The 19,576-nt window shown below is 37.1% G+C and overlaps 1 protein-coding gene across 5 annotated transcripts in view; it reads right to left on the bottom strand.

Annotated features, from left to right (window-relative positions):
* Window positions 1-3,723: 3,723 nt before the first annotated feature.
* The window catches only part of SLC6A15 (solute carrier family 6 member 15), a 56,421-nt gene continuing 40,568 nt past the window's right edge, over window positions 3,724-19,576 (bottom strand). For all 5 annotated transcript variants that reach the window (XM_006079514.4, XM_044941872.2, XM_044941871.2 and 2 more), the window contains 6 exons: window positions 17,076-17,317; window positions 16,781-16,973; window positions 15,703-15,895; window positions 12,700-12,859; window positions 6,774-6,936; window positions 3,724-5,110 (listed from right to left, as the gene is read on the bottom strand). In XM_006079514.4, coding sequence (XP_006079576.2) covers window positions 4,739-5,110; window positions 6,774-6,936; window positions 12,700-12,859; window positions 15,703-15,895; window positions 16,781-16,973; window positions 17,076-17,317 — 1,323 coding nt within the window. In that variant the 3' untranslated portion in view covers window positions 3,724-4,738. The remainder of the gene's footprint in view (window positions 5,111-6,773; window positions 6,937-12,699; window positions 12,860-15,702; window positions 15,896-16,780; window positions 16,974-17,075; window positions 17,318-19,576) is intronic.

Below are 19,576 nucleotides of genomic sequence, written 5' to 3'. Positions count from 1 at the left end.
GGGAAAGATTGAGGGCAAGAGGAGAAAGGGACAACAGAGGATGACATGGTTGGATGGCATCACTGACTGGATGGACATGAGTTTGAGCAAGCTTCAGGAGTTGGTGATGGACAGGGAAGCCTGATGTGCTGCAGACCATGGGATCACAAAGAATCAGACACAACTGAGTGACTGAACTGACTATTCTTTCCCATTCTATTGTTTACCTCTATTTCTCTGCATTGATCCCTTAAGAAGGTTTTCTTATGTCTACTTGCTATTCTCTGGAACTCTGCATTCATTTGGGTATATATTCCCCTTTCTCCTTTGCCTTTCACTTCTCTTTTCTCAGCTATTTGTAAGGCCTCTTCAGACAACCATTTTGCTTTTCACATTTCTCTTTTTGGGGGATGGTTTTGATAACCACATCCTGTGCAATGTTATGAACCTCCTTCCATATTTCTTCAGGCACTCTGTCTACATCTAATCCCTTGAATCCATTGGTCACCTCCACTATATAATCATAAGTGATTTAATCATACCTAAATGGTCTACTGGTTCCCCTACTTTCTTCAATTTAAGCCTGAATTTTAAGGATTTGAGCCACTATCAGCACCATGTCTTGTTTTTGCTGACAGTATACAGCTTCTCCATCTTTGGCTGCAAAAAATTTAATCAATATGATATTGACCATCTGGTGATGTCCATGTGTAGAATCATCTGTATGTTGTTGGAAGAAGGTGTTTGCTATATCCATCAATGGATAGCTTATACAAAATGTCAACTTCAATAGTTCTAGTAGTTACCTAGAGTTTTATGTCTTTAACCTTTTTGATGCAAAAAATCTACAACTAAAAGTTATGGGAAATTGTATGTAATTGCTATAATTAATAGTGATTTTATTCATATTCAGTTGGCATAGACATGTATATCTTTGAGGAGTGACCAGAAAATACAGTGACAAGAAAAAAAGACAAAAGGAGAAAGATGTTTTACTTTTCAAGTACTTTTTAATTATGAATTCCAAATTCTATCTACCTGAATTATTGTTCTCCTGAAATATTACAGTTACTGTATCTTCATTTTTATTTTGTTTAATTGAAGACAGAATTCATATTCTACTTGATTTCCTTTTTCATCTTCTTCATACCTATGGTTCCTAACCAAGAATGAATATTAGAATATGTTTAAAAAAATACTCATATCCTGTATCCAATCCCAAAAGGATTCAAATTTGGTAAGTTAGAGCTATGTCTTTAGAAAGGTCACAAGTGACTCAAAATCATAATTGTAGTTAAGAAGTACTATGTCTTATCTGAAATATTCTGGAATCAAACACCGATTTGAAGATTTAATTTAAAAAATAACATCTACCTAACAATGCACATAAACAGAAACATATGTAAAACGCAAATATACTTACATAAAATTATGCCATAAGATGTCCTTTCACCAAGGTATTAGGCTTCCTCATTATGACTCTAACACCTGAAAGTGAATACATTTTCTCTGTCTCCTTTGACCCACTCTGAACACTCCAGTCCTTTGGACTGCAAGGAGATCCAACCAGTCCATCCTAAAGGAAATCAGTCCTGAATATTCATTGGAAGGACTGATGTTGAAGCTGAAACTCCAATACTTTGGCCACCTCATGCGAAGAGTTGACTCATTGGAAAAGACTCTGATGCTGGGAGGGATTGAGGGCAGGAGGAGAAGGGGATGACAGAGGATGAGATGGCTGGATGGCATCACCGACTCGATGGACGTGAGTTTGAGTAAACTCCGGGAGTTGGTGATGGACACGGAGGCCTGGCGTGCTGCAATTCATGGGGCCGCGAAGAGTCGGACACGACTGAGCGACTGAATTGACTGAACTGAACACTCTACTAGCCCTCCTGTCAAACTCCCCGGACTGCTTTCCGTTTGAATAACCTTTGGCTCTGTCACATCTAGGTGTGAGTTTAAGGCTAGAGTTTACAGAAAGAGTGGAAAGTAATGCAAAAGCAAATTTTGGGACACTTCATACTACTATTTATTGATTAAATACTACACTGAGAAAAAAAAAAGCAGGGAGGGGAGCTCCCAGGTAAAAGTGAGAAAGTTGGGAAAAGATGAATTGTTTACATCTTAATTACAATGGTTTCGCAGCTTAGTACTAAGAATAAGGCAGATTCTTAGTGAGTAGATGATGAAAGAAAGAGTGAAGAAATGAACGAACAGCTGAAGAATTAACCAAATGAAAAAAGCAGAATTCATTTTACTTTTGTTTCCATGGCCTTAGTTTCCTCATCTGTCACATGAAGGCATTAGAAGGCATTCAGATACTCCTCCATCTGAAAGGATTCCTGCAATTTTTCCTATTACTCTGAGAATAGAAGACACTATTCCCTAGTGCAAGGCATGTCCCCAAATTATACATCAGCTGCCCTTTGGCAAGAGAGGGAGTGTAGAGGGATGTGTGCTACTTGGCCATATACTATCATGTTAAGCTAAAGGTTGGCAGGTAAAGCGAGCATTTGCTGCAGCAGTTCTAACATTGGGATAGCTTATGGAAGAAAACACTGTTTCAACACGAAAACAAACAAAATTTATATTACCTTAACTTCTGAAATAAAGAGGCAGATTTATGTGCCTTCACATGAAACACGGTAGAAAATAAATTATTTCTTGACATAAGTAAGATTCATAGGGAAGAATGCAGAATGCTGTCATTTTATAAAGAGTATATGTTGAGTGTCTCCATAAAGACACCTAAGAAACTGGTAATGGTGGTTGCCTTCAAGGATGGAAAATGGATGACAAGGAGAAATTTTGAAGGGGGAATTTAATTTACACTGAATTATGACAATTTTTGAGTCCATATAATGTGAATATATTGCCTATCTATAAAATATTATTGAAGTGAAACAAAATACTGAATTAGTGAAGATGAAAAAAAAACAACCTCTTAAGTTTTAGTCACCAGTGGAATTATATTTTAAATGCAGTGATGTAGTCTGTTAGTATATCCATAGCAGATGAAGAATATTTGGCAAAAATAAATCAATGTATACAGTGTGTACACTACCTCTCCTCTTTTGCTGCTTTATCCATCATTATTTTTAAAATATGACCAATATAGTGGTAGGACAGTCAAATAAAATCTTTTTAACTAGATGACACTCAATGGAGTTCTGCTTCATCCAACCTCATATATACAACAGTTTCATAGAAATCATCATAACTTTTTTACACTTCAAAGACAATACCAATCCAGCAAGCAGTTCACCTCTGCATGTGATTTCCTGGGAGCCTATAAGTATTTTTCCAAGAATTGTGAGACTACGTTGTTAATGTTGCTGTTTAGTTGCTCGGTCTCGTCTGACTCTTTCGTAATCTCATGGACTGTAGCCCACCAGACTCCTCTGTCCATGGGATTTCCCAGACATGAATACTGGAGTGCATTGCCATTTCCTTTTCCAGGGGATCTTCCTGACCCAGGGACTGACCCTATATCTCCTCAATTGCAGGTGAATTCTTTACCACTGAGCCTCCTGGGAAGCTTGTGAGACTACATTAAAACACCGTTTAGCCATAATACTCTCCTTTTTCTTTTGTCTCTAAAGTGGTGGTAACTCTATTAGTCAATCTATTAATCCCTCTTGGAATGTGAAGATTAATTATTATGAAAAGCCTAAGTGCTGGCAGAGGTACAAGACAATCCCATTCGGGTAGCACAAGAGAAATCAATGAGGGAAACAAACATCATTTTTGAACTTTATTTGTTGCTTAAAATGTAATGCCATACAAGTTTAACAATCACTTAAAAAAGGATTTTTATTTGCATAAAACAGAAGCAAAACAGAAAGATATGAAATAAAATGCCATCTTGCTTCAAGTTTTCAAATCAGTACTTAGAGTACTAATATATAGCTATATACACTGCAAGTATATTATAGAAATATACTATGAGTAATCTTGAAACCACAATAAATATCAAGTAGGTTTTTAGGCACACGGCATAGAAAAATGCGGAGTCAGCATAATTCTTGAGCGTGCTGAGTGACTCATTCTTAGCTCATTTTCACACACATGTATTTTACACAAAATATACAGCCATCACACACATGATCCCCAGTCACTTCTGAATTTCACCTTTCATCCCAGCATCAGTGCCTTCTTATTCTTTGATACTATTGCTCTATACAGCTATTACATAAGAAAATACTTTGCAGTTTTCTTCAACTAATAGCCTAAGAAGGTATCAATGCTACCAAAGTAAGTGCAGCCTATCTACACGATATGTTCATGGAAGTGTGCTGAGCGGCACCAGCTTACAGAACTGTTCATTTTAATCCTGGGGGTTACCCTGAAGGCAAACTTAATCGATTTTGAAGTATACCATTTTTTAGTTTCCCATAGCATGACAGCCAGAAATTGTTAGAAACGGAGGTAACACCTGTTTTTATAGAGATAGGAATCCCTGGAAAAGACAAATGCCAGAAGTATTTTTAAAACTTCCGACCAATGTGGACCTCAGTCAGTTATTGTACGCTTGGTCTGTGACTCTTTCTGCTCAAATGTAAACCGAAGAATCCAAAGGAATGGTCAAGCTGAATTTACCCTTGCCATTAGGATTAAAGATCACAGCCACGGAACACCTGAGATCACCCTCTGATAAGCGAAGTCTGACGCTTCTCTTAGTAGAGCCAATGTTCATTAATAAAAATGAACCAAATAACACTCACTGATTTCTGCACCCCCTGCCCTCCACCTCCAGCTACAAGTCAGATTCCGGCATGTCTGGCATGTCGGCCATCAAGTACCCTATCCCATAGCGTCCATTGGGAGCTGTATCCAGAGTTGGCGATCCACTCTGTTTTCGATAAATATTTTTACCGAAATTTGGAGAGGACATCTCGCTTGATATCTTGCCATGAATGAGGCTTGCATCATCCCCCTCTAAGTTTATGGGCTCCTTCAGGACCCTTCCTCTCTTATAGGTCACAGATGCTAAATTACCAGAACTATCATCTATCAGGTTGCAGCGGCGGATGATGAAGACAACTGGGATGGGCAATATTGCCAGGACCATCAGAGAGATACAGATGACCATCCCCCACGTTGGGTAGCTCAGAAATTTCTCAGATGCCTGTTAAAGTCAAAAATAATTATTAATCATCTAGCATTCTCTGCAGGGACGTGAAAAAATATATATTTATCTCAGGTTTCTAAGCAAAGAACCTGGGCTAGTCTTGTGACTGATTAATAAATCGCTGTGGAAGTGACAGTAAGCAACTTCCAAGGCAAAGCCTTAAAAGCCTGAAGATTTCTGCCTCTGTGTCTTAGATGCTACCCTGAGCCCATAAGGCCTGGAAGAAGTCAAGAACGAAAGTTCACAGAGAGAGCCCAGCTCTCCAAGTTCAGTCAACTGCATGAGTTGACTCAAGCAAGACCCAGAGAAGAATGTTCCAGCTTATCCACAAAACCCTAAGAAATAATAAGTCAGAACTGCTTTCAGTCATTAAGTTCTGAGTCATTGTTACTAAGCAATGGATACCTGTTATATGTGCCACATCACCTTTCTGCTGCTGCTGCTAAGTCCTTTCAGTCGTGTCCGACTCTGTGCGACCCCATGGACGGCAGCCCACCAGGCTCCTCCATCCACAGGATTCACCAGGCAAGAATACTGGAGTGGGTTGCCATTTCCTTCTCCACATTACCTTTCTAGAATCTGAAATTAAATTTTGAACTACATTTGTCCCCACGGGTTTTGATAAAGGATAGCCGACTTCTTTTTTTAGAATAGTCATGAATTGAGTTGTTATATAGAATTAGTGACCATAGAATAAAGGTCAGGGGTAGCTCTAAAAATTAAGCATTCTAATTTTCTAATAGATAATATATATCTTGTGACTGCATTACGATGTAGCTAATGCAGCTTGAGAAAAGAAACTGAATGCTGCTGCTGCTGCTAAGCCGCTTCAGTCATGTCTGACCCCATAGACGAACAGAGTTTGACCCCATAGACGGCAGCCCACCAGGCTCCCCCATCCCTGGGATTCTCCAGGAAAGAATACTGGAGTGGTGGGTTGCCATTTCCTTCTCCAATGCATGAAAGTGAAATGTGAAAGTGAAGTCACTCAGTCGTGTCCGACTCTTTGTGACCCCATGGACTGCAGCCCACCAGGCTCCTCCGTCTATGGGATTTTCCAGGCAAGAGTACTGGATTGGGGTGCCATTGCCTTCTCCAATGCATGAAAGTGAAAAGTGAAAGTGAAGTCGTTCAGTCGTGTCCGACTCTTAGTGACCCCATGGACTGCAGCCTACCAGGCTCCTCCATCCATGGGATTTTCCAGGCAAGAGTACTGAATCTTCATGGCTAATAGAAGACAGCTATAGCAAAACTCTACTTCAATATTTATTTAAATTATGTCTACATTGTTGATGCATATTTTCATTGGTATAGAGTGTCTCAGATATGATTTCATAAATTTATGCAGGAAAAATTTCTGGTGGTTTGATCAATATGTTCTCTAGAGTCAAAAGCCTAAATAATTATTGGTCCATCTATGGTGATGCGGATAAAATTACTTTAATGAGGTCCAAGTCAATGTTTCTCATGTACTAAAAATATTCATTACAAATAAAAAAACATACATATTTGGGGCCAAACGAAACATAAATCTTAAGATCCCTGCATAAAAGCAGTACCACCCATTAAACAGCAAATTATACTGAAAAAAGTGAAAGCCAAAAACCTCTAAAATGATATTTTGTGTATTCTTTTATCTGACTTCTTCTTTTTATTTTACCTTATCTTCCATCCATGCATTATAGCCAGGAGGACTTAATCCCATATTCACAATGCTAGCGATTAGCAGTGATAACAGCATTAGAGGAGAAATATATTTCCACATATAGTAGTAATATCTATTGGGAGCAAAGCCCAGCATATCCTTTAGGTCGTCCATAAACCTAAATAGAAAGAAATAATTTAATTATTCCTCGAGTTAAGGTAGCTATATTAAAATATGCTAAATTAAATGTCCTTTAAAATGTGCATTATATCAATGGTTTGACCAGGGTTAAACATGATACCCTATGACACTTTCTACTGAATCTAAAAGTCATATTGGAAGATGACTTATCAATTAAGAACATTTATAATGTAAAATGGAACCAGTGTACTGTACTTTTTATTTGGAGAGAGTCCCCTTAAGCTAATTATTGGAAAGTGAAAGTGAAGTTGCTCAGTTGTGTTGGACTCTTTGCGACCCCATGGACTGTAGCCTACCAGGCTCCTTTATCCATGGAATTTCCAGGCAAGAGTACTGGAGTGGGTTGCCATTTCCTTCTCCAGGGGATCTTCCCAATCCAGGGATTGAACTCAGGTCTCCCGCATTGCAGGCAGACACTTTACCATCTGAGCCACCAGGGAAGCCCATTTATAATTATTGGAACGTCTCCTCCAACTGATGACCTTCCATGCTATGAACACAATAGTTGCAATACATTAAAATTTCCTTGTTTCTCTCTTTTTTTAAAAAATTTATTTAGAGATAATTAGCTCACATCATCCAATCCAACTGATCCAAACTCTCATTTCTGTTTTCAGTCTGATGTCATTTGATTGAAAGAGGGTCCACACATTATGATTCTTTGAATTTTTATTTTTTTCTGAACTCCTTTCTTCATCTCTGCTAAGTGCCTCCTAACCTCTGTGTCATTTCTGTCATTCTTTTTTTAAATGAGCTGGGCACTCTGTCCCGTAATTTCCCACAGTTTAGATTTTGCTGTTAATAATTGCATCCCACACTGTTGGCTTCGCAAGTGCATCTCATCCTCCTATTTCCTGTGAATTAGCACTTAGACTGAGTAATGATTAGACTTATGTGTTTGTTTTTTAAAGTCAAGTTATTGAGACATTATTTACCTCAAATAAGATTTGCTTTTTCTTTTTTTGGCTGCATGGCTTGTGGGATCTTAGTTCCCAGAACAGGGATCAAACCCAGGGCCCCAGAAGTGAGAGCGCTAAGTCCCAACCACCAAACCACCAAGGACTTCCGCACATTCACACTTTACAGCTGTATGATGTTAATGCTGTCAGGAGCATGTCACCATTACATACTGGTTTCTATCCCTTAATATTTAATTCGAGATAAAATATGTACTGCCCATCCACCAGTCTTGTACTAATGTTTCTGTAGACTTTTTGGTTGTCTAAAGCTAGTTCTCCAGTAGATTCTTCAAAAAGGGATCACAGTGACTATATTCCCTAATTTCTTGCATGTTTAAAATTATTTATGGTCACTATATTTGAATGTCAGGTCAGCTGAATTTAAAATCTGTAGTTTACATTTTCTTTCTTCGAAAATCATAAATATGTCTACGTAAGACTGTTACAAAAATTTTGTTGACTATCTGATTTTTCTATTGTAAATAATTTGTTTGGTACTATTTTTTACCTGCATGCATGCTTTTTTTTTTTTTTTTTTTTTTGGTCTCCAAGTAACATCCTAGGCTTTGTCTTGGCTTTGTTAACACTCCTGACAGCGTTAACATCATACAGCTGTAAAGTGTGAATGTGCGGAAGTCCTTGGTGGTTTGGTGGTTGGGACTTAGCGCTCTCACTTCTGGGGCCCTGGGTTTGATCCCTGTTCTGGGAACTAAGATCCCACAAGCCATGCAGCCAAAAAAAGAAAAAGCAAATCTTATCCTTTATGTCTGTTTCTTCCAACTATCATTTGCCCTTTCAGCACTCAAGTTATTTGCTTCGGTATGTTTCTTTAATTACAGTTTTCAGAGTTATTTTCCAGCCACTGCGTTTAGAGGTCCTCATTGCACAAATGTTGAATCATCTTTGCTTGACTGCTGTTTCTGTTCATTTTCTTATCCTTGGTGATTTCTTTTTGATTTTAAAAAGTATTCCTCCTTTCTAGCTTCTAATTCTTGAGGAAATATATATTGTACTTGTTGTTTTCGTTTTAATTTGACTTCATGTATTAAGTGATTTTTCTGTTATACATAATTGTTTCCTGAGTTCTATCATCTCTGTTTTCAAATCTCCCTTGTCTCTAGTTATTATATTTCTCAATTTTAAATTAACTGATATATGCTATTCTTTTGTGGCTTCTATCATTTTTCAACACTATTTCAACTTCATTTTGAAATATTATGAGTTTTCCATCTGTTTTGCTTGTGTGGATTTGTTATCTGAAGGGATATTATTCTGCTCCTTTCTGCTTTTTTTTTAAATGATTTTTGTTTATGATTTAACCACATTTAAGTGAAATAAAAATTTCCTGAATTTTGGAGAGGGAAGGATACATGCGCATTGCTTCTTTATTTTTTTAAAAAAATTTATTTACTTCTTTTTGGCTGCATTTGGGTCTTCCGTGCTGCACGGACTTTCTCTAGCTGTGGCAAGCGGAGACTACCAGTTGCAGCGTGTGGGCTTCTCATTCCTGCCGTGGAGCACAGACCCTATAGCATGTGGGCTCAGTAGCTGTGGCATATAGGCTTAGCTGCCCCATGGCCGGTGGGGTCTTCCTGGACCAGGGATTGAACCTGTGTCCCCTGCACTGGCAGGCAGGCTCTCAACCACTGGACCACCAGGGAAGCCCCTCCTCTCTATTTTTGCAAAAAATCAAAAAAGGCAGCCTCATAGTTTCTCAGTTTTTTTTTTTTTTTAACCTCTGCCCTCTTTCTCATATTTACTTGGACTTCCTTTTCCAACACTTCTACTGTCTATCTCCTGCTCAGTTCAGGTTTTGCTCCCACCACTTTGCTCTCAGTGCAGAGCTTATCTTGGAAGAGAACTCTGGGTTGTTCATTTCAAGAGTTTAGAGACCACTTTGTTCCAATACTGATGATCTTGTTGTGTTTGGATCCCTCTGCAATCTGCGAAATGAAGCCAAAGATACTACTTCTCCCAGTTTAGCTCACTATCTTCAGGTTAATCAGCCTCCCACACATTGCAGGGAGGACCTGGGGGTGAGTAGAGAGCTGTCAGAGGCCCAGCTGTGTATCCGCTACCATCACCCACACGGATGTGACGCCGCACAGCTTCTGTGGCTGCCAGTGGTTTGCCCCAACCTTTCATATTTCAGGGTTCACGGGAATATCTTCTTTCCGGTGTCCATGGGTATTTGGTTTTGCTTTCTAGTCATTGTTTTTCTCCTTCATTTTAAAAAGGAAACTTGGGGAAATGCAATCTGTGCAGCCATCACTTTCAGCATCACAGGATCTTCCTTCTCATCTTCTCTCAACCATATTTCTTCCTAATCTCTTAACCCAGGGATCAAACCCAGGTCTCTGGTAGTGCAGGCAGATTCTTTACAACTGAGCTACAGGGAAGCCCATACAGTATTTCTTTTTCTGCATTTGAATTTGCTATCTCAAATGTTTAGGTTTTGGAAGGCTTCTTTATCTCAACCCTGTCTCTGGAAATTTAGGTAAACATGGCAGATGACAGAGCAGAACTGAGCTCATGACACCACTGAAGCTGAACAGGAGGAATATAAGATTCCTGCAGACATTTAAAGGAGGGAAAAGTAATTAAATAAGAGCATTTTTAAAAAGCAAACTCCAATTGTGCTCCTTGGACAAGATATGAGCTTTAGAGACCAACAGATCTGGTTTCAAATCATACCTCCATAATATCTAAATGTATGTCTTAGTCCTTCTGTTCATTTTTGGCATGCTCAAGAAAGATGATACCCATCTTGGAGAGTTATTATTAGGCTCATAGACAACCTATGCAAAGCACACTATTTTATAAACAGCAGACATTTATAGATGCAAGGATTATTAGTAGTATTATTCCTTTTGTCGTTATAATGATTATTATTTAGGAACTACTAAAAAGAAATACTTACCACTATGCCTATTGTAAATGATGAACAGTCTAAATGGAAAACTAAATTATGATCCTACTGATCCATAGATCAGTCCAATAACAATATCAAATTCCAACACAGTGCAAGAGTTGGGGGCACCTCGGTAGACTATAGAAATATCTGGTTTTGAAATTAAAGTTAAAAGCCCTGGCTCTACAACTAAGATACTGTGTCCTCCTATACAAGGAAGGCCAATTGTACATCTGTGATATGAGTAATACTAGTCACCACAGAATACTGTTACAAGGATTAAGATAATGCATATAGCATTCCCCTGATGATTAGTGATGTCGACAACTTTTCATGTATCTGTTGATGATCTGTATATATTCTTTGGAAAAATTCAGGTCCTTTGTCCATTGTTTAATTGACTTTTTTTTTTTTGCTACTGAGTTATAAGTCCTTATACATTGTGGATATTAACACCTTATTGGATATTTGATTTGCAAATATTTTTCTCATTCAATAGGTTACCTTTTTATTTTCTTGATCATTTCTTTGGCTGTGCAGCCATTTTATTTTGATGTAGTAATGCTCCATGGAGTTGCAAGAGTCGAATATGGCTTAGCAACTAAACAATATACAGCTATTACTACTATTGCTATTTAGTACGTGATCATTAAATGTAAGTTTTCCTACCTGTCCTTGCCTGCAGCTTTTTAGAGTAATGAAATATTCTCTAAGTTTTGTCACAAAGCTCACTCAGTATAATAATGTTCTTTATGTTGTTGAAGAGGACTCTGGTCCTCATTCAGTGAACTTATTCCTGCATCAGAGAAACCTCTAATAAGCTTGATGGTCTTACTGCCTTAATCCATAAATGCTAACTAAAGACAACAAATTTAAACAATATTGGACAAGGTCTCCAGAAATGTTTTTCTTCTGAGATTACTCTAATGCTTAATTTCACACAAGTTTATATACTTTTCAGACCAAGCAAGTATATAATTTAAAGATTTAGGCATCTAGTGAATTCAAGTCATGACTCCATAAATATGTATAGTGAATGCTATATATATCTTGAAGCAGTGAGATATATATATATATATAGATAGATAGATAGATATAGATAGATAGATAGATATATCTCTTCCCAAAATGGTCCTGCTACACAAAACATTGTGTAACATGGTAAAATAAGGCATTTTATCAATCCTTCTTGTAAAACAGGTTGGCAACATAATTAGAGGTATAGACTTCAGAGTTAAGTAAAAATGGGCTTTTGTGGTTCAGATGGTAAAGAATCTGCCTACAATGGAGAAGACCTGGGTTCAATCCCTGGGTTGGGAAGATCCTCTGGAGGAGGGCATGGCAGCCCACTCCAGTATTCTTGCCTGGAGAATCCCCATGGACAGAGGAGCTTGGTGAGCTACAGTCCATGGGGTCACAAAGAGTCTGACACAACTGAGTGACTAAACACAGCACAGCACAAAAACGGCTCTAAATCCCAGCTCTGCCTCTGTTCAGGTGTGTGATGAGCAAGTCACTTCGTGTCTCACTAAGCCCGCATTTTCTTATGTGTGAAATGGAGATAACAACGGCTTAAAACAACTTGACAAGGTTCTTGGAACTTAGTCAATATACACAAGCTCTTGGAAGTTCCTATTTAATAACCAGAATTAAATCAAAGCTCCAGAATCCTAAACCTCATTACCATTTACACTGTTCTATCTCATCACCTAATAAGGAGATGCACTTTGTTAAAACTGTTGAATGGAGAAGAGCCTGCATAAGATTTGATTTTTGTAGCAAGGCATTTTTTCCTCCAGTCATTTTTCTCCTAAGTGAGATACATATCAAAGCAGAGATGTAAAATGGATGCATAAGCGAATATACTTACTTATCTATGCCATAAACAAAGGATACAGCAATATTCTCCAAAATGACGACAATTAGCAGAGGCAGGGTTGCAGAATAGTCATCAAACATTGTAACAAAGTAGTTTCCAGAGCGTTGCACAAATATCAGGCCAATACAAAATGCCAGAAGACAGCAGATAACTGAACAAAAGGAATAAATTTAAAAAAATAAGACCTTGTCAGAATCAAGTCTTTTAAACTGCATTATAAATTATTATACGTACTTTGTTTCTACTTTTTATAAGTTGTCAATAATATGAATAGGATACTTTTCCTGATACCATGGAATATATTGTGAATTAGTTACCTGAATTTAGCCCTGGATTTAATAGGAATTCATTGTAGGACAGTAACTCAGTTCATCTCCTTGAGTCTGTGGAAATGTATGTACCAAGCCCAAATAACAAACGAGGCAAAACAGAGAAGATAACAGTATAAATCTCCATATGCATGTCTCATTATTAATAGAAAAGTGATCTTTTCAGGGAGCAAATGTTCATAGGTCATTTCTACTTTTAATAATGTTTTCTAGTTTTGGAAGCAATATTGAAATTTCAAATTAATCATGACATGAATGTGCCTTATAAGACTGATAACATATATTTTTATATTTTATTGAAATATCATTACTGTTAAAGCATAATTTAAAAAAAAAAGTTTGACCCCTTAGCAATAACCTATACTGTACCTTGATATTGCCTGGGCAGATGAGTTGGAAATACAGTTATGACAGGGTTGGCCAACCAGATTCTCCAATTAATTAAGAAGAATAGTCTGAAAGGAGTTTCTATAGGAGTATTGCAGAAAGATGCAGACACTTCCAACCAGATACCACTACCATAGAAATTTAGAGAGAATTCTGGAATCCATATACTATTCACATATTTTTGTTAGACTCTTTGTTCTCTCATGCATGTCAGTAGAGAAGCCCTCAAAAATAAGAGATGACTGGGCTGTCTTTCTCAACTCCCTATTAGCAGAAGTGAGTAAAAATGGCAGAAGTGGGGCAGGTGGAGGCGGTTCAGAAGGAGAGAAAACAGGCATCCCTGGGTCCCATCCAATGGAGGCTCCCGAGCAATCTCAATAAGTATGGGTTAAATTAAGCCATTTCATTCATCTTGTGAGTGCTAGGCTAGTGGTATGAGTTACATCTTCCATAAGTAAATATTATATATAAACACATCAGGTAGAAAAGGAAAGACATTAAGAGCATTCACTTGGAGTCCAACACATACTGAAATATTTAAATGCTTGTCACAGCAAATCATACTCAAAGTCTCAGGATGGAAGTAGCAGAGCTTAGATTTGAACCATGGCCTGTATCACACTTACTCTCGCCTAATTGCATCATAGTATAAGTAGGAAGAAAGTGTACTCTAGGTGGTACAGACACTGAGAGCCTCGCTGACGAGGTGAGAGGAACAGATAATAAGTAACTTAGATCTAAGTCCTACCGTCATATCAAAGCAGACAAAAACATTTGACAAACGTGACGGGGGAACATTTCCTCAAAGTAAATGACTTGAAGTATGATCCCAAAATACAGGTAAAGGGAGTAGAGAGTATATTCCTCTTTACTCTGATCTACTAAGTCTTCCACTGGGAGTTGGCAAATACGCCCATGTGTGTCCGCCCCCCCCCCCCCCACCACACACACACACACTGTTGCTGTTCCCTTAATTTTGCAAGCCCTCTTATATTAGGAGGGTTGAGATGCAGGGAAAGATGAGGAAAGCAGCAAAGATGACAGTTATTTAGTCTGCATGTCAGAGGATATTGATAGCCTTAAAATAAATAGAAACTGCAAAAGCAGAGTGGGCCTTTCAGGAAAAGAAAGAGATACATTTCTCATTTGTATCCAACTGAATTAAAGAAATATAGATGTAAGTATCTGACAAACTGCTGAAATTGTTTAGACTCACACTAAGCAGAGCAATGAGTGGCAAGGGTATATATGCATTGGCAAGTTATTGACACGTAAATGACTACTGAATCTTTCAGAGCTAAAAAGTGAGCCTGGGGAGGAGCTTGTGCCCCACTGGCCAGCATTCAAGATCATCTGTATATTTTTTTCCAATTAATTTTTGCATCACTTACCAACTCTGTTGCTGCACTCTGGTCTGGCAGCTTCCTTGCTGCTTCCTTTGTCTCTGTTTGGGTGTTCTTACTAACTAAAACTATCCTCTGACACCTGAGAAGATTGCCTTTTCTCATTCAATTTCCATGCCTTCTGCTGATAGTTCCCTCATATATTTAGATAATCTTTGCTGCTTCTTAATTCGCAGAACATGTAAAGTCTTTATCACACTGTCAATATATTACATGAGACAAGTTTATCTACCCATGTTGATTTTAATTATCAGTCCTATTCTGATAATTAGAGGAGAGTTTCTCCTATATGTCTGCATCTCTGTTGTAATTTCTCTTACATCCTTATTATCCCTCAAATGCAAGGACGATGCAATACACAGCCAGTACTTTAATAACTGTTTGCAGATTGGACTTATTAACAACTGTCAATATTGATAAATCGTGTTATTATCTTTCCTTCCTAGATATATTAGCTCCTATAAGGCTACAATTGATATTTCAAATGGAAACTAAATTTAGGTTTGTCAATGTCAGCTATACACTTTTGAAAAATCCAATGATCTGAACTTTTTTTTTTAGAATTATTTAACTTGAATACAAAATTATATGTGAACATTCTTTGACTTTGTTCTAGTACCAGCACTTCATAATGACGTTACTACTAATAAAGAGCAATATAATAAATGATAACTAATAAGTAATTAATAATAATATGATCTACATTAAGTTTCACTTGCCTATTACATAAATCCCTAAATAACAAATACTTCTGAAACATATTAATAAGTGGACTTTAAAAATAAACCCTTTTCCTATTTCCATCTCTGATCAGTCACCAAGAGTAAAATGGCCTGCTATCAGTTCAATGAAAAGTCAAATACATAAAAACTCACCGGTGAGGATTTCTTTCCTCACTTTGAAAGTGTCCACAACGGGTGTGATGATCCCTTCAATGGTTCCAAACATGCTGCCAAGCCCTAGATTTACCAGCATGAGGAAGAACATCACTGACCAGAAGGGAGACGCGGGGAAATGTGTCATTGCTTCTGTAAAGGCAATGAAAGCTAAACCAGTCCCCTGAACAGCCTGTAAGATATACAGAATAGCCACGTTAGTCAGAGCCACGTGCGGCACTGGCTATGTATATGAAAAGGCAGGGAAACTCTGAATAATGCAGGGCAGTTACTGGAAATAAGCACACTGATAGCATCATGTTGTCTCCTAAGAAATGTGCCTCTAAACAAAATTCAGGGTGATCATATTATCTCATTAAGACCACAGATAGAGCCAAAATTTAAAAATTTAAGAGTAAGTTAGTACTTAAATCTTTCCTTATGGAATTTAAGATTGTTGTGTTAATGATGGCTTCATCTGTAACTTCCTGCACACGATTCTTTATAATTAGTCTCAGGTACATTTAGCTATCTTAAACCACGTGATTAATGGCCAATTTCTTCATTATATTTTCCTTTTTGGCAAAGTAAAGAGAGGGTGACAATTTATGCAAAGCTATTAATTCACATTCCCCTATATCGTTTTTATTCAAGTATATGAAAGTGGCTAGAAAAAGGACTTAATCATGACTTAACAAACACAAATATTAAGATGGGAGATATCATTCATGTGTCCAAACAATTATGCAATAGGTAAATGGTCATCATAATTCAAGTTTTGTGTTAAGTATTATACCAGCAAATGTATCTAATTTCATTTTCTATGTGAAAATCACCTTATTTACATTCATATTTTAAATTATTTTAAATTATTGTGGCTTTATCAGTGAAACTACTATTTATAGTAAAGCAATCCTTTCTGATTTAAGAAAATACGCTCTCTGAAATAAAGATGAATTTTGAAACAGCATGCTCTTCTGCAGGCATTTTAAAGGTCCTTTTCCTAAAAGAAGTCTTCTGGGTAAGGCATATTTTAAAGTTAATGAGAATTGTTTTAGTGCTTAAACAGACTACTAACTTTATTGAGCTCATCTTCAATTTGACAGGCATTGAGATGAAGCGCAGGAAACTCTTCTTCTTTCACTTTTTGAATGATGTCATAAACTAAGTCATAATCTTCTGCAGTAATAGCTGAAAAGTTGATATGATGGGGAATAATATCTTGACTAATGTTGCCCATTTTCACAAGTTTTATGATCATTTCCGAATTTCTGAAAAGTAAAACAGCATTAATAAACACTTGTGGATTTGGGAAGGAGATTTTTTTCAAATACAATTATGCCATAAAATGAAAAGAAAATTAATGACCATACTCTGCAATGCATTTCTCATTTATGACATTTGCTTTGAAGCCCAGAACTGCAAACACCACCAGTGTTGCCAGGATAGAGGTAAAAAAATTGATGAAAGACACCAGGACGGCATCGAAGTGGCAGTTGTTGTCTCTCTTGTTGTAGCTTGAAAAGGCGATGACGCCACCGAATCCCAGACCTAAGGCAAAGAACACCTGAGCTGCAGCTTCTCTCCACACCTTCGGCTCCAGCATGATTTCAAGCTGTTTAAAATTAAACAGAACAGAAGTCAGCTGCAAAATATTATTTCTCAATAATCTACAAGGAATTGATTCTGTTGTTTAAATATATCATAATGACACACACCCAAAGATAATTCAAAACAGAGGATTATCTGTTCTTAAGGAGAAAGAACAAATTTTTCATTGAAGAATTGCACAAGGAAAATGAATAAGAAAGGCCATAGACTACAGAAACTTTAGATGGAGATGTTACTTACATGGAGAAAAAAAATCATATGGTAAATTTTAAATATCTTTAGGACAAATCAAAGGACTATTTGAGGGAGAAATGAACTATCTTCACTTATTTCTATTTATGTCTTTGTTTTCTTTCCAAAGTAACATAAACCAGTTAGCCATAAAAGTTATACATTTTATTTAAGTAATGCCCTAAGTTTTGTGTTTTCTGGTGAAGTCTAACAGCCAAAGCAGGTAATAATTATAAGCTGGGTAGAGTTGAACTATTTGCACTTTGCATATTCACATAGGTATTATTCTTTCATTTAGTAGTTACCTGAAAGCTTTTCCTTTGAAAATTGAAGTAATCCAACCATATAATCTCTAAAGACAGTTTCAGATCCAAAGTTTTAAAGTTTGGAATCTGTGCTGAACATATTTTTCAAGTAACTCTGCTTTACTTCTTAAACAATTATCACTGTATGTAACTAAACCTTTTAAATGGAACAATTAATATTAGCCATACTGGGCAAAGACCTCAATAGACAGTTAACTTTGATTTCAGTAATAGTAGTATTTAAATTGGTATTTTATCTCTTTTCACCTTTGCAATGAAATTGCCTTTATCGGGAACAAAGCCAGATGTGGTTAAGAACATGACTTCCATAGACAGTCATTTAATAATCTAAAAATAGTGCATCCTAGGGTAAGTGGCCTGTCCACTCTGAGTTTAATTTTTCTCAGCTGAAAGATGAGAGTAACAAAGCATGTAAATACTACTCATCACATTGCCTAGCACACTGAGTCCTCAGTAACTGCTAACGTATGGACTATAGTAACAGCTACGCTGATAAGCATTGGAAAAGACCCTGATGCTGGGAAAGACTGAGGACAGGAGGAGAAGGGGGTGACAGAGGATGAAATGGTTGAATGGCATTACTGACTCAATGGTCATGAGCAAACTCCAAGAGATAGTGAAGGACAGGGAAGCCTGGCATGCTGCAGTCCACGAGGTCTCAAAGAGTTGGACACAATCAGCAAATGAAAATCGAACGCATTCAACTATCTCTACTTTTACCACTAGATGGCAGACAATACCTATTTACTAAAGACATTCTGATCGTTTCCAATTCAGAAACTGAATCTCCATTCACTGTGAATATTTTGTGTACTTAGGAACTTTCTCCCTTACATAAACAACTTAAATTTAAAGGAAATTGACAACTTTTTATTGTTGTTATATTAACTATCACATCCTACAATGGCCTAATACCAATCTTATCAATAGTCCAAAGTGAGCTGAAGAAGTAATTCACTGTATTTTAATAGTTATTTCCAGTTCTGGTTTAAAATGTTAACCAAGTACTGCAGTTTTAAACATGGGGACCATGTAAAAGTGTCATATTCAAGTATCTAGATTCTAAAATCTCTATTTAAATCCAATATTTAGAGTCATGTCACAAACAATTACCAACTTAGAGAAATGTGAAATTCCAGGAATCCACATCAAAGCTAGTTGTTTTAAACTCAGAAAACTTTTTTTTTTAACATACTGTAAAAAATAAATGTTTGTGGTCACTATAAGTATGGCCCATTTGTGGCTCATTTAAATGATAATATAGCTGAATTCATAAATGTAAACTAATTATTCACTGAGAAATTCCAACAACCCTATAGGACTTTTGAACAATAGAAGAGAAGCAGATCACAATGTCAACATTTTTGCTACTTGAGAATGAACAGAACCCCACTTGGAACCAGATACTCAAAAAACACAGCCTCTTTTTCACAGGACCACGGCAGCTGCCAGGAGTGACAATTCCAGGGAGGCTAAAATCTTCTCCCCGAGCGTCTTAGCACGATGCTTGGTGCAGTCATTCCTCAGACAACTTCCAATTTCTGAACTAAATTGAGATTGTGTCTTTATAACTCATTGTCTGATTATGATAGTGTTAGCACAGCACGCTAATTGAAGTATGATTTCATTTCAGTGAATATCCAAAATCTATATGCACCTCAAATACGTTTTTGACTGTTTCCTCTCAAACCAATACGACAAGTCTC

Source organism: Bubalus bubalis, chromosome 4 (genome assembly GCF_019923935.1).
Source record: "Bubalus bubalis isolate 160015118507 breed Murrah chromosome 4, NDDB_SH_1, whole genome shotgun sequence".
Classification (NCBI taxonomy): Eukaryota; Metazoa; Chordata; class Mammalia; order Artiodactyla; family Bovidae; genus Bubalus; species Bubalus bubalis.
Note: the sequence above shows the minus strand (reverse complement) of the source record. Positions and strands in the feature narration are given on the sequence as shown.